This window comes from Mustela erminea, chromosome 17 (assembly GCF_009829155.1).
Source record: "Mustela erminea isolate mMusErm1 chromosome 17, mMusErm1.Pri, whole genome shotgun sequence".
Classification (NCBI taxonomy): Eukaryota; Metazoa; Chordata; class Mammalia; order Carnivora; family Mustelidae; genus Mustela; species Mustela erminea.
This window is the reverse complement of record NC_045630.1, coordinates 15,873,040-15,888,764: the sequence shown is the minus strand read 5'-3', so window position 1 is coordinate 15,888,764 and position 15,725 is coordinate 15,873,040. Positions and strand designations below refer to the sequence as shown.

General features: G+C 37.7%; 1 protein-coding gene across 4 annotated transcripts in view; it reads right to left on the bottom strand.

The window, feature by feature from the left end:
- Nucleotides 1-274: 274 nt before the first annotated feature.
- The window catches only part of TOR1AIP1 (torsin 1A interacting protein 1), a 42,072-nt gene continuing 26,621 nt past the window's right edge, over nucleotides 275-15,725 (bottom strand). For 2 of the 4 annotated variants that reach the window (XM_032319252.1, XM_032319255.1), the window contains 3 exons: nucleotides 6,201-6,245; nucleotides 5,784-5,840; nucleotides 275-2,700 (listed from right to left, as the gene is read on the bottom strand). In XM_032319252.1, coding sequence (XP_032175143.1) covers nucleotides 1,916-2,700; nucleotides 5,784-5,840; nucleotides 6,201-6,245 — 887 coding nt within the window. In that variant the 3' untranslated portion in view covers nucleotides 275-1,915. The remainder of the gene's footprint in view (nucleotides 2,701-5,783; nucleotides 5,841-6,200; nucleotides 6,246-15,725) is intronic. The other 2 variants (XM_032319253.1, XM_032319256.1) reach the window with 2 other exon arrangements.

Below are 15,725 nucleotides of genomic sequence, written 5' to 3'. Positions count from 1 at the left end.
CGCAAGCACAGGCAGACAGAGTGGCAGGCTAGAGGCAGAGGGAGAAGCAGGCTCCCTGCCGAGCAAGGAGCCCGATGTGGGACTCGATCCCAGAACGCTGGGATCATGACCTGAGCCGAAGGCAGCTGCTTAACCAACTGAGCCACCCAGGCGTCCCTGGCCTTTGTTTCTTTTAGCGGAAGTTACTAAAATTGTTCAAGTGTCAAGAAAGCTCTAGGATTAACTGACAAAAACCCCAAAAGTTTATGAATCATTAAGTTTACAAGACATAGACTAAAAACCAAGAAAGTAAATTTATTTAAATTACTAAAATAGCTTCTAAAGTCATTTACAGATCAGCTGCTACAATTATTTTTCCTGAAAGATATAAGTAACGTTAATTTCTTTAAAATTATTTTGGTCAGCGAAACATTTAATAAAAACATTTGTTTCTCCATATAATATATGTGTATAAAATAAGCCTTTTCAAAAACTCTTGTTTTAGAATCCTCTATAAATCAGATGGCCTGACTTTTGACAGTCAGGAGCAAATTTCAATAAAGGGTATAAATTTAGGAATACTGGTTGTCCTGTAGCTGGGGGAAACCAGACCACACCCCACTACCAGGCATGGGATCTTCAACAGGTAAATGGTTAAGTCAATGACTGCCTCTAGTATTCTAAAAACAGTTATTTTCATTTTAAGTTTTGTAGACAATAAGAAACTAAACAAAACCATGGTGGATCCGCAATCTTAAGATTTTAAGAAAAGCAAAGCGGTCGACAAATTTTGAGAAATCTCAGTTACAGAAGCTAAGTGACACCTGAAACACAACAGTAGCACAGGAATGCACAATAGTACATTTCAACATTCTTCACATATGGCCAAGTTTACTTTCATTTTGGCTTGAGGCACTCAATAAAATTTATCACGTGTATAGTAAATCTTTACATTTGTCATAAGAGTGTCATTAAAGGACTTAGGACTGCACGCAGAGAATCAAGTCCTTCTTCAGCAGTCTAGGAAAGCTGGTGGGCCAATGGTTTACCAATTCCTGCAACTGCATTTCTGAGTTCAAAACAAAGGCTTCAGGATATGTCCAAAATAAACTGCTCTGAACTGACCACACCCTTCAGAGACAAATGAACAAATATGCTAAACCTTATAATATACATGCTTCAAAATCCTTTGGAGGACCAAAAATTTCTTAAAGGAAGAAAAGGATGTGTGAAAAATAAACCCGAACAGAATTCTCCGAGAATGGAGTTCATATGGCTATGTCTGAGAGACCTAAGTCTCAGTGGCTTATTTTAAATTTCATCTTGAAGATTTTTCCCCCCTTTCCTTCCTCATTCGACAATTTCTCTTTTGCCTTGTCTCCTTCTCCCGCCCTCCAAAAACAAAGAAAAAAAAAAAATCCCAAAACACACTCTGGTGACCTTTCATTACTCTCGTTCCTACAAGGGGAAGCTAAGGAACTCATACCTAATGATGTAAAAGAGAACAAAATGGGAAAACCCACAGTTGCATTTAGAGAGCTGCCTTACTAATAGCAAACTCTGAAAAATCTAACTTAAAAAATTGAGAGGATTCATAGGAAGGACCCCAATCCCCCCCCCGCCCCCGCAACCTGGTCTGGTCATACCATAGCAATAATGTTGCAACCCTGAACCTAAACAGATCCTCTATGGGATCCCATATGATTTATAGTCCTCAGAGGTCGTTAACACAGATCTCAATGGAAACAGAGAAATGATTCTCTCAGGTAACAGATAATTAGGTTGAATAAATGATTTAGATGTTCCAAGTTTACATAAGAATTTGACTTCCTTTAAAAAGAAACCAGTTCCTTCAAAAAGAGCTCTGAATCCCGTCTCTAGCTAGAAAGTCTGAAAAATTCTCAGAGCTTGAGACATGATTTGTCTTCTGTCAGACTTATAAGCAGATGCCACTTTTCAGGGCATTTTCAGGTTGGACAGGCAGGACCAAGTGAGAAATACGGCTCCAGAGCCCGCTCAGTTTGTCTGGGTCCATATGTTTGTAGGAGTTGGGTGTGTCTGAGCTGGTGAACTTGACTTTGAGGAAATCTCTCACTTTTTCTTCAATTTCCTTTAGGCCTAGACTGGTTCCCAGTGTCTCTTCCTCCAACAAGACAGTCAGGACTAAGGCTACATCTTTGAAGGCTGCATTTTCATGGTCACAATATTTATAGAAGATCAAAGTGGAGCCTGCAGGCAGTGACTCAAAACGGTGTACCACGGCAGCATTCTGGCCGTTCTGGAATCCATTGCTCAGTTCCCAATCTACCTCTTGTTTGACAACATCACTGTCCTGAGTAGCTTTGCCTGTCCCATCAATCCGGATGGCACGGACACTCCGGAAAGAAGAGTAGGCATCGGCAATTTGTTCACTCAGACATCTGAGCGCTTCTTCCGCATCCCGAGCAGCAGTGAGCAGCAAGATAGCAGGCTGAGGCCGGGGCTGGGAGCTGTTCAGATGTTTCTCCAGGAATGTGAGGCTCCTTTTCCACAGCTTCTCATCTTGACCTTGATACTTATTCATAAGTTGTTTCATCTGGTTCTGGAACTCTTGAACAGCAGTGGTTTCCGCCTCAGGACGATGAGGGAACAAGTAACTCCCAAGAGCCAAAGAAACTATCAGAACAAGTAGCCACCACCACATCTTGCTATAAGATGCACTTTTGGGTTGTCCAGTCACTTCTGCTCAGGACAGGAAAAAAGAAAAAAAAGAAAGAAATGACAGATTCAAATACCATTTTCTTAGATTCAAGGACAAGTGACTTAAAATCAGTATTACTCTTCATAAACATTAGATAAAAGAGGAAGGAATTTAAAGAATGGAGCTAGTAATTTACTTTCTTTTTTTTTTTTTTTAAGATTTTATTTATTTGACGGAGAGATAAAGCTCACAAGTAGGCAGGCAGAGAGAGAGGGGGAAGCAGGCTCCCTGCTGAGCAGAGAGCCTGATGTGGGGCTTGATCCCAGGACCCTGAGATCATGACCCGAGCTGAAGGCAGAGGGCCAACCCCCTGAGCCACCCAGGTGCCCCAGAATTTACTTTCTTAAAGAAATGTTCCTCGGGTGCCTGGGTGGCTCAGTGGTTTAAGCCTCTGCCATCAGCTCAGGTCATGATGTCAGGGTCCTGGGATCGAGCCCTGTATCGGGCTCTCTGCTCAGCAGGAAGCCTGCTTCCACACACCCCCCCCCCCCCCGCCATCCTGTGATCTCTCTCTCTCTGTCAAATAAATAAATAATATCTAAAAAAAAAAAAAAAAAAGAAATGTTCCTAAAATGTATTTAAGAAAATTTCACACCCATAGGTTTTAGGCATATAAGTATGCATGTGTCTCTTCAATGTCAAAATAATAAAAAGCCTTAAAAGGAAAAAGCAGAATTCAAAGATACGAAATGGCATAAGCAAGTCGGAAATAGTATTATTTTTTATTATTATTATTTTTAAGATTTTATTTATTTATTTGACAGACAGAGATCACAAGTAGGCAGAGAGAGAGAGAGAGAAGGAAGCAGGCTCCCCGCTGAGCAGAAAGCCCGATGCGGGGCTCAATCCCAGGACCCTGGGATCATGACCTGAGCCGAAGGCAGAGGCTTTAACCCACTGAGCCACCCAGGTGCCCCGGAAATAGTATTATTTTAAAGGCAGAACTATTATTATTACTACTGCTAATATTTGGGAGGCAAACAATAATAAAAGTCATTTGATAATATAGTTTTAAATTTAGACACCCCAAATTCATACAGCTTATTATCCAGACATGCAATGTTTCTGAAGTATATAAAGGGGTTAAAAAAGGATGCACTGTAAGTGAAAGTCTTCCATATTTTATAGTAGCTAGCTGTCCCTTTAATTGCACCGATGCCCACCTTTTGTGGAATGCAAGTTAACACCAGTAAAACTGATTATGCAATTCATTCCTAATTATTACTGGCAATAATAATATCAATTTACATTTATCTAGCGCTTTTCAGTTTATAAATACTTTCTCATATGCCACTTCATTTAAATAGAATAGGAACAATACTTTTACACCTTCTATTTTATTTGTACTATGAACCTTTTAGAGCAATGGTTGTCAAACTGTGATTGCTGGGTACCTCTAGATCCTTCCAAGAGGGTCCTTGAGGTTAAAAAGTTAGTCTCGTAACACTAAGATGTTCTCTGACTTTTCCCACCATGTTGACGTTTGCATTGATGGTGCAAAGCCATGGTGGGAAAAACAAATGATACCTTAGCATAGATCACAGGGCAGTGCTAATGTAGTCTTTGTACTCATAGCCATGCATTTAGGGCTATCAGCGAAACTGCTTCATAAAGCAGTTAAAATTATTTATCATATTAAAATTCAACCCTTGAATGCAAATCTCAATAAAGAATGCGAAGAACTGGGAAATGTACATAAAGTGCTTCTGATACCTGGCACAGTACAGTAGTTTTCTCAGGAAAAAGAATTTTGTGCAACTGAATTGAGCTGAACTAGTACTTTCAAAAACAAGGGACAAACTATGGTTCGTCAGACTTGAGTATTTATTTGCCAGACATTTTCTTGAAAATGAACAAAGTGAGTCTGCTGTTTCTAGGAAAACAACTGACAATATTTGTTGCCAATTATAAAATTCACAGTTTAAAGTGAAAATCAGGATTGTGGAAATACTGTATCTGACAGTATAAACTCGACAGCTCCTGAACCCTTAAAGACTTTTTCTCTCGAGATTGGTGGTGATATTAACAAATGCGATCTTTTTATACTGTCTTAGAAATGTGTCAACATTCGCAAGATCGACATAATTTAGTGACCCAGTATTTTCCCAATGATCAGTGCATGATATTCTATTCCAAGTGCAAGAAAGGCCAATTTTAATGTAATAGAACACAAAAAAATCATTAATTTGGTTTCAGATCTTACATATTAAGTAACTTTTTGAGTTTTGGACAGTATCGAAAGAGAATATCCCAAACTATATTTAGACTATTAGAAAAATCTACATTATCTGTATAAAGCTGGATTTTTCTATATACCGCAACCAAAACAATATATTTAACAACTGAATACAGAAGCTGATATGAGAATCCAGCTCTATTTTATAAACCCAGACATTGAAGAGATTAGAAAATCTCCTCTATGTCTGTCATTATTCTTACTAAATATAAGCAATCTGTCATTATTCTTAGTAAATTATTTAAAAATAAGTAGGTATTTTTAAAGTTTTTCAATTTTAATTTCTAGGTAAATATGGATAGGTATAGCCCGTATTACATAAGAAAAGTTCTTTAAAGGTACTAATCTTGCTAGTGGAAAGTAGTACTGAGACCAAAGTGAGAGTCACTGTTACTTTCTTAGTACTCTTCGGGATAATAAATAGGCTTAGAGAATTAAAGAAACTTGTTGGAAGGCTGTGATGGAAGGTTAAGGGGTCCAATCTAATCCAAATACAGGTCTGTGAACTCTAAAACCCGTGGTAATCCTATTACATCATGCCATGTGCCTTCTTTCTTTTGACACAGCAAGGTTCACCTAGCTATTGGTATTAGTTTTGCTTTTACTTTGGTCTTGTGGCTAATTAAGTGAAAGGGAAAACCAGATGTTGTTTCATATAGTTTATCCTTAAAGAATTTCACTGCTAGTAAAATACACACTTTTTCCTCCTAAGTGCTTAAAATATAACTCTTCAAATAGCATTATTTTTTGCTGTCAAAAAAGTTTAAAACAATTATGTATGACCAATTTTAGAAACTCATTTAATAGAAACTGAATACACAAACTTACGTTGGCTAGAGGTTGAAGGAGACTGGTTTCCAAGCTCTGATTTCTGAATGCTGTCATCTAATGATAGGAATAATAAAGACTATCAATTTATGGTTCATAATTTAAGTATTTCCAACAGAGAAAGAAAATACAAATTTCACCAAGAGAATATAAGGCAGAAATCAGCCAGAAATAGAAGAAAATGTGGGAAGATCTAGATGCCTGTTAGACCGACAGCTCCTTGAGACTCAAGAGTTATTTCTTTCATAATTATTCACAGCATGCCATGGGGTCTAGTATAAAGCATAAAGTACATTTGTTTTGTTAGAAAGCCTTAAAGTATTTGACCCAAATTATTTAATGGAAGTAGTGAAACTTATGGCACAAAGTTAAGAGAACAAAGAAAATAAGCACAACTAAAACAAAAACATGTTATACCATCTGAAAAATTGCCATATATTGAGCTCTTGCCTGGTGATGATGCTGTAAGAGGGACAAAAGGACAAAATATGGATTATGGATTACTGAGCTAACTGGACAAGGCTAAGTTTTAGGTAAAATGCAATGTTAATTCTATTCTCTACCTCAGACTGATACAAATATTTACTCTGTTGCCTCTGATCATTTCAAATATGAGTAATATTTTTAAAAATTATATTAAAAATCTTTCACCATTTCTATTGAGAGACAATTCAGTTTTATTTAGGTTTATGGTTAAACCAAAGATTTTAAAAATAATTTTATTATGACTCCACCAAATCTCTATTTCTATCATTAGTTTAGCAAACAAAAACTATCCTAACTCTTTACTTTCCCCCTCCATACTTCTTGGTATGACCACAGATTTTAACATAAAAGAAAGAAGAAATGGAAAGACAGGGTTCAGAAGGTGAAGAAGCTGAGTTACTAATTTGTATGACCTATATTTACCAATACTGCTACCCATCATTTGCCTGGAGTTTTATAACTTATGTATCTATAAACGACCTTCCAGGTGTTTGCCAAGAGCTTTCATTTGAGAAATAATGGACTAAACTAGAGTTATAAAATTAGCACTGCTAAGATACAGAAATAGTCTTATTTTTGGTCATATGACAAAAAAACCTCAAATGAAACAAAATGACATCAACCTGCATTCTAAAGGCATATTGTTCTATAATTACTGGTTTAGCCTAAGAAATTACATTATTCAGAAACTTCCAAGTTAGGTCACCAAAGTTAAGAACTCTATTACTAAAACAAACAAATTCCATCAAATGATGTTTCTCTTGAATACCTTACTCTATGGTCGCAAAGATCAAATAAAACAATGTATGATATTATAATAATACATAATTATAATAGTATAAAACTATAATACTGTACTATACATTATTATATAAAAAGATCAAATGAGATATATTTTTATGTAATACCTAACTACCATATAATATATAACTATAATAATACTATACTTATAACATTAGTTATACAGTTATTATGTAACAACTATAATAGTTACATAACTCAGAATATTCTAAATTTTAAAATTAAAAAAACAAAGAAAATAATCCTATTTCAAAAAGAATAAAACACTTGGGAATAAACTTAAACAAGGTAGTGAAAGACTTGTACACTGAAAACTATAAAACACTAATAAAAAATTAAAGCAGACGGGGTGCGTGGTGGCTCAGTTGGTTAAGTGACTGCCTTTGGCTCAGGTCATGATCCCAGAGCTCCAGATTGAGTCCCACATCAGATTCCCAGTTCAGCAGGGAGTCTGCTTCTCCCTTGACCCTTTCCCCTCTCCTGCTCTCTCTTCAAATAAGCAAATCTTTTTTTTTTTTTTTTAAAGATTTTATTTATTTATTTGACAGACAGAGGCAGAGAGGCAGACAGAGAGAGAGGGGGAAGCAGGCTCCCTGCTGAACAGAGAGCCCGATGTGGGACTCGATCCCAGGACCCTGAGATCATGACCTGAGCTGAAGGCAGAGGCTTTAACCCACTGAGCCACCCAGGTGCCCCCAAATAAGCAAATCTTAAAGTAAAAATTGAAGTAGACACAACTAAATGGAGATACCCATGTTCGTGGATTGGAGAATTAATATTCTCATAATGTCTATACTACCCAAAGCAATATACAGATTCAGGATAATTCAATCAAAATTCCAATGACATCTTTTACAGAAATAGAAAACAATCCTAAAATCTGTATGGAAACACAAAAGATTCCAAATAGTTTAAAGAAATTTTGAGAAAGAACAACAAAGCTGGGGGTATCACACTTCCTGACTTCAAAATACATTATAAAACCAGAGTAATCAAAACAGTATGGCACTGGCATAAAAACAGAAAGACCAACAGCAGAGAGCAGAGTACAGAAATAAAACCATGCAGATATGATCAAGTGATCTTTAACAAGGGTACCAACAATAAATGATGGGAAAAGGACAGTCTCCTAAAATAAATGGTGCTGGGAAAACTGGATATCCACAAGCGAAAGAATGAACTGGACTCTTACACCATACACAAAAAATCAAAATGGATTCAAGACTTAAACATAAGAATCAAATAACTGAGCCTTGATGGCTCAGTTGAGGAGGATGTGACAACTGATCTTGGGTTCGTGAGTTTGAGCCCCATGTTGGGTGTGGAGATTGCTTAAAAAAAGAAAACTTAAGGAAAAAAAAAAAAAAAGACCCCCAAACCATAAAACTCTCAGAAAAAAAAGACAGGGAAAAAGCTTCCTGACATTGGTCTTGGCAATGATTTCCTATATATAACACCAAAACACAGGAAACAAAAGCAAAAACAGACCATGGGATTACAGCACACTTAAAAAACAGGTTGAGCTACGTGATCAAAATCGCAGTAAGATTCACCTCACACCTGTTAAGATGGCTATTATCCAAAAAACAAGAGCAAGGTATGTACAGAGGATGTAGAGAAAAGGGAGCCCTTGTACACTGTAGGTAGGAATTTAAATTGCTATAGCCACTATGGAAAAGAATATAAAGGTGCCTCAGAAACTGAAGAATGAAATTCCCATATGATCCAGCAATCCCACTTTTGGTATACCCAAAGGAAATGAAATTAGGGTCTTGAAGAGATATCTGTGTGCCCAGGTGCACTGCAGTAATATTCACAATAGCCAAGCCATGGAAGCAACCTAAATGTCCACCGATGGATGAATAGATAAAAAATGTGGCATACATACTTAATTCTTGAACAATATAGGTTTGAACTGTGCAGGTCCACTTACATGTGGATTTTTTAAAGACTTTATTTATTTGAGAGAGAGAGAAAAAGAGCACAAATAGGAGGAGGGACAGAGGGAGCAGCAGGCTCCCTGCTGAACAGGGAGCTTGATACAGGGCTCGATCCCAGGACCCTGGGACCATGACCTGAGCTGAAGGAAGACGCTCAACCAACTGAGCCACTCAGGTGCCCCCATATGTTTATTTTTAAAAATAAACAGATTGGAAAATTTTTTAATGGCTTAGAACAATTTGAAAAAACTTACAGTAGAAATGGATAGCCTAGAAGTATTTTCAAATATTAAGAAAAAGATATTTTGTGAACACATAACATATATAGATACTCTTCTATCATTTGCTATCATAAAATACACACAAATGACAAAAGTCAACATTTATCAGAATTTATGCACACAGACTGTACATGGTGCCATTTGCAGCTGAAAGAAATGTAAATGAACATAAAGATGCAGTATTAATAGTTGCATAAAATTGACAGTATATTCTTTAATAATGCCATAGGTGTTACAGAAAAAGCCATCAAACCAAAACAATAAATTCCTGCCAGAGAAAACTGTGTCCAGATGTGTATGACCTCAGAGATTTACAATACAGCCAATCAAGGAAATCATGAAAGAAATCATGGATGTGGCAGAAAAGGTAAGGGGTGAAGGGTTTTAAGATATAGGTCTTGTATTTCAAGCTATACTAAAAAGCTGTTGTAATCGAAACAGTATGGTATTGACACAAAAACAGATATAAAGGTCAGTGGAACAGAATAAAGAGCCCAGAAACAAACTCATTATTACACAGTCAATCTTTGGCAAAGGAGAAAAGAATATGCAATGGTAAAAAGACAGTCTCTTCAACGAATAGTGTTGGAAAAACTGGACAGCTACATGCAAAAGAATAAAACTGGACCCCTCTCTTAAACCATCTACAAAAAGAAACACAAAATGAATTAAGGACTGAAACCACAAAAATCCTAAAAAACAGCACAGGTGATAATGTCTCTGACATCGGCTGCTGCAACTTCTTTTCTAGATAGGCCTCCTGAGGCAAGGGAAACAAAAGCAAAAATAAATTACTGGGACTCCACCAAAATAAAAATTCTATACAGCAAAGGAAATCATGAACAAAACTAAAAGACAACCCACATAATAGGAGAAAATATTTGCAAATGACATGTTTGATAAAGGATTAGTACCCAAAACAGAGAAAGAACTATGACTCAACACACACAAAAACAAATAACCCAATTAAAAATGGACACAAGACATGAACTAGATATTTCTACAAAGAAGACACAGATGGCAACAGACACATGAAAAGATGCTCAATATCACGCATCATTAGGAAAATGCAAATCAAAACCACAATGAGATATCACCTCGCACCTGTTGGAATGGAGAAAATAAAAAACACAAGAAGCAAGTGTTGGCACAGATGAGGAGAAAAAATAATCCTCGTTGTATTAATGGTGGGAATCAAACTGGTGCAGCTGCTGTGCAAAACAGTATGGAGGTTCTTCCAAAAACTAAAAAGAGAACTACCCTATGATCCAGTAATTCCACTATGGGGTGTTTAACCGAAGAATATGAAAACACTAATTTGAAAAGATACACTCATCATTATGTTTACTGCAGCATTATTTACAATAGCCAAATTGTGGAAGCAACCCAAGTGTCCACTGATAGATGAATGGATAAGGAAGATCTGGGGTGTGTGTGTGTGTGTGTGTGTGTGTGTGTGTAAAATGAAATCTTGCGATCTGCACAACGCGGACGAATCTCGAGGGTATAATGCTGAGTGAAATAAACCAGTCAGAGAAAGACAACTACCATATGACTTCACTCATATGTGGAATTTAACAAAGAAAGCAAACAAAGAAAAAAGAAACAAAAGAAAAAACCAGACTCTTAAATATAGAGAACAAACTGATGGTTACCAGAGGGGAGGTAGGAGGGAGGAGGGGGGAAACAGGTGCAGGGGATTAAGAGTACACTTTCTGTGAGAAGCTCTGAGTAACTGCTGAGTCACTATACTGTATATATGAAACTAGTATCACACTGTATGTTAATTATACTGGAATTAAAAACAAAGATATGCATCTTGGAGACACTCATGAGCAAACAGCACATCAGAGGAATTAAAAGATGACCTGATGGAGATGAGTGGGCCTGCACTGAGGAAGAAGGCAGAAGACCGAGAAGTGTCAGAAAACAAACTGACGTTAGACAATCTGGCAGAAGGCTTCCAATTATTCAAGACTGCCTTTGACTTCTTTTACAACATGCACTCTTTTTTATGATAGAGGCACTGAAACTAAAAAAAATGGTGGAAGAAAGTTGGTGCCATACAGACACATTTCTTGAGATATGAGAAGGCAAAAAAAAAAATCAGACAGAAATTAAGTATTTTGGTATGTGCCTGCTTTTCTGCCTCCCCTTCTACATTGTCCACCTTTTCAGCCTCTGCCCCCTGAAGACAGCAACATCAATCCTTCCTTTTCTGCCTCAGCCTACTTGATACAAAGACGAGGTTGAAGACCTTTATGGTGATGCACTTCCACCTAATGAACAATAAATAACCAACACGCTGCACAGTCAATGAGCTTATATGTTTTATGTGTATGAATGTCTTGGTGTGAAAATCTAATTAACTGTACGACAAGAACTGTGGGAGATGTTTCTGTGTCATTGTCTTCTCCTAAGTAGTCACTGTGTAGAACATGTGCGCAAGACTTGTATGGAAGAGGATAGCCTATCCTTTTGTAGGCATAAAAGTAGTGATACTTCATATAAAATTCATAATGTCAGGGCGCCTGGGTGGCTCAGTGGGTTAAGCCGCTGCCTTCGGCTCAGGTCATGATCTCAGGGTCCTGGGATCGAGTCCCGCATCGGGCTCTCTGCTCAGCAGGGAGCCTGCTTCCCTTCCTCTCTCTCTGCCTGCCTCTCTGCCTACTTGTGATCTCTCTGTGTCAAATAAATAAATAAAATCTTAAAAAAAAAAAAAATTCATAATGTCAGTTTTCTTACTGTTTCATAACTTTGTTTTCAAAGAAATAGGATACTGTATACCTCTCTCTCTAGTAACTGGAGAAACTGTCTATTGGCCTATCATCAAAGGTAAATGTTTTTTAAAAAGCAATGTTTCCAATACTGTATTATGAATATGACTGTAATACTGTATGCTATAAAAATGTTATAACGATCCCCTTATTAGTATATAGGTTAGGCTACTAGGAAGGAATCAGTTACACCAGGCTACCATAAAACAATCATACTGCTGCTTCTTCATTATCAATGTATGAATCATTATTATTTTTTTTAAGATTTTATTTATTTATTTGACAGACAAAGACCACAAGTAGGCAGAGAGGCAGGCAGAGAGAGAGGAAGAAGCAGGCTCCCCGCTAGGCAGAGAGCCCGATGTGGGGCTTGATCCAAGAACCCTGGGATCATGACCTGAGCCGAAGGCAGAGGCTTTAACCCACTGAGCCACCCAGGTGCCCCTGTATGAATCATTATACCTGTAAGTAAATACAAATATATTTTTCACATTATCCTCTATTTTTTTTTTAAAAGATTTTATTTATTTATTTGACAGAGAGAGAGAGCACAAGCAGGGGGAGAGGCAGAGGGAGAGGAAGAAGCAGGCTCCCCGCAAAGCAGGAAAAGCACGAATATGGGACTCGATCCCAGGACTGCGGGACCATGACCTTAACCAACTGAGACACCCAGGTGTCCCATATCCTCGAATTTTTAATAGTGTTAATAATACATATTAAATCTACAATGTTTTGCATCATATAAAACAACAGAGTGGTAGGTTCTGACAAACAATTCATTTTATGAGGAATCTAAAATAGTCAAATACACAGAAGCAGAGAGTAGAATGGTGGTTTCTGGGGGAAGGAGAAAATGAGGAGGTATTAAAGGGTACAAAGCTTCAGTTACACAAGATGAGTAAGTCCTAAAACTCTACTATAAAGCAGAGCACCTATAGTTAACAATACTGTACTGTATATTTAAAATTTGCCAAGAGGGTAGATCTTATGTTAAGTGCTCTTATCACACACACGCATAATAATAAATAAAGAGGGTGTGAGGAAACTTTTGGAGATGATATACTTATGGCATAGTTTCCCAGATGGTCACGGTTTCCCAGAAGTATATTTATCTCCAAGCTCACTGAGTTGTATACATTAAATGTATACAATCATACTTTATGCATGCATACTTTATGTACTTATGTACTTTATGTATGCAATCATACTTTAATAAAATGACTAAAAAAGTTATGAGGATGGCAGTAGAGGAAACTGCAGGGAAAGGACATGTGAAACATAATACAATTGTCTTAGAAAAAAAAAGCCATCAAGAAAATGTTTATCTTGGGGTGTCTGGGTGGCTCAGTGGATCAAAGCCTCTGCCTTCGGCTCAGGTCATGATCCCAGGGTCCTGGGATGGAGCCCCACTTTGGGCTCTCTGCCTGGCGGGGAGCCTGCCTCCTTCTCTCTCTCTGCCTACTTGTGATCTTTGTCTGTCAAATAAATAAATAAAATCTTGAGAAAAAAATGTTTATTTTGAATATCTTATTCCATGGTTGCAAAGTTCAAATGAGATAATGTATGAAAATTGTTAAGTTGTCTTCTATAATGATTTTAATGATGGACAGCTAAAGAACAGTTATTATATAACATGCAATATAAACTTCACAGAACAGGAACAAACTTAATAAGGTACCTACTGCTCAGGCAGAGCATCACTATCCCTCTTATTAAAAAATATTATTAGAGGGGCGCCTGGGCGGCTCAGTGGGTTGAGCCGCTGCCTTCGGCTCGGGTTGTGATCTCAGAGTCCTGGGATCAAGCCCCACCATCAAGCTCTGCTTGGCGGGGAGCCTGCTTCCTCCTCTCTCTCTGCCTGCCTCTCTGCCTGCTTTTGATCTCTGTCTGTCAAATAAATAAATAAAATCTTTTAAAAAAAATTTATTAGAAACAGTGACAGAGGGGCGCCTGGGTGGCTCAGTTGGGTAGGCGACTGCCTTCGGCTCAGGTCATGACCCTGGAGTCCCGGGATGGAGTCCTGCATCGGGCTCCCAGCTCCATGGGGAGTCTGCTTCTCCCTCTGACCTTCTCCTCGCTTGCGTTCTGTCTCTCTCTCAGATAAATAAATGAAATATTAAAAAAAAAAAAAAACCAGTGACAGAAATTCCTTAAAAACACACACACAAAGGAAAAAGCTCAAGATTTTCCAGTTTGAAGAGTATAGTAACAATCAGTCACTCTATAAATGTCAAGAGCAGAGGGCATGACTCTTTTATAGTTATTATTATTACACAATATATTGTTAACAATAACACTAGTAATTATTCATTTATTATTTAGACTTAAAAATTGTGTTCACATACATCTTAAGCTAATTAGAATAACCTAATTATAGGCACTATTATCTCTAAAGGAAAGAAAATTGAGGTTCACGAAGGTTAAGGAGCTTTACCAAGATCTCTCTATTAGTAAGTAATAGAGTTGGGACTGGAGCTCTAATTCCAAACTCTCTTTCGTGTCTCTGCACTACTTTTAGAGAAGTTCCAAAGCACGTACACTGATGAAGCACTGATTCAGAGGCCTGACCCCTGCATAGAAACTCTTCCCTATTCTCACCATTTTATCATCTGGGAAATAGGAAAAATAAAGATAGTGGTACCATCTTCCCCAAAAGGGTAGGACATAGGCAGAAACCCAAACTGGGATCTATCTACCCAGGGAAGTAGTGCTAACACAGGATGACAATAAGGATTTAAAATCCCAGGGTGTCTGGGTGGCTCGGTGGGTTAAAGCCTCTGCCTTCAGCTCAAGTCATGATCTCAGGATCCTGGAATGGAGCCCCGCATCGGGCTCTCTGCTCGGCAGGGAGCATGCTTCCTCCTCTGTCTCTGCCTGCCTCTCTGCCTACTTGTGACCTCTGTCAAATAAATGAATGGGATCTTTAAAAAAAAAAAAAAGAATTTAAAATCCTAGATTCCTGAACACCTAAATCTGAAAATTAATTTTTTTTAGCACTAAAGCAGGCAGAAATGTAAACTTAATGAAATATGAAATTCAGAATGCTAAGCAAACAATTTTTTTTTTTAAAGATTTTTTATTTATTTATTTGACAGAGAGAGATCACAAGTAGGCAGAGACGCAGGCAGAGAGAGAGAGAGAGGAGGAAGCAGGCTCCCCGCTGAGCAGAGAGCCCGATGCGGGACTCGATCCCAGGACCCTGAGATCATGACCTGAGCCGAAGGCAGTGGCTTAACCCACTGAGCCACCCAGGCGCCCAGCAAACAATTTTTTTAAATGATTTTGGACTGAAAGGGTCTATAAGGCTGTATGACAATCACTGCAGTTTTCCACTTTCATCGAAAATATTTTCTTCGTGTTCACTGTTCTTTAAGTCCTCATGCGGTTAAATGTCTAAAAAACTCTGGTATCTGCATCCTACTTCTGGTACACAATTTCTATATAACTCTCAAAACTATATATGGTAGATGGCTATTAATCAGTATACAGTTACTTAAGCCATAATAAGTACACTAAGTTAAGATAAAATAGGGAGGCAAACAGATAAAGTACCAAGACTTAGCTATCAATTTAGCAACTAAAAAGATCTATTTCTACATTCCAATCATATCTTCAACATCATTATTTTTCTTTCTGCACTGCATTTGCACAGTGTCT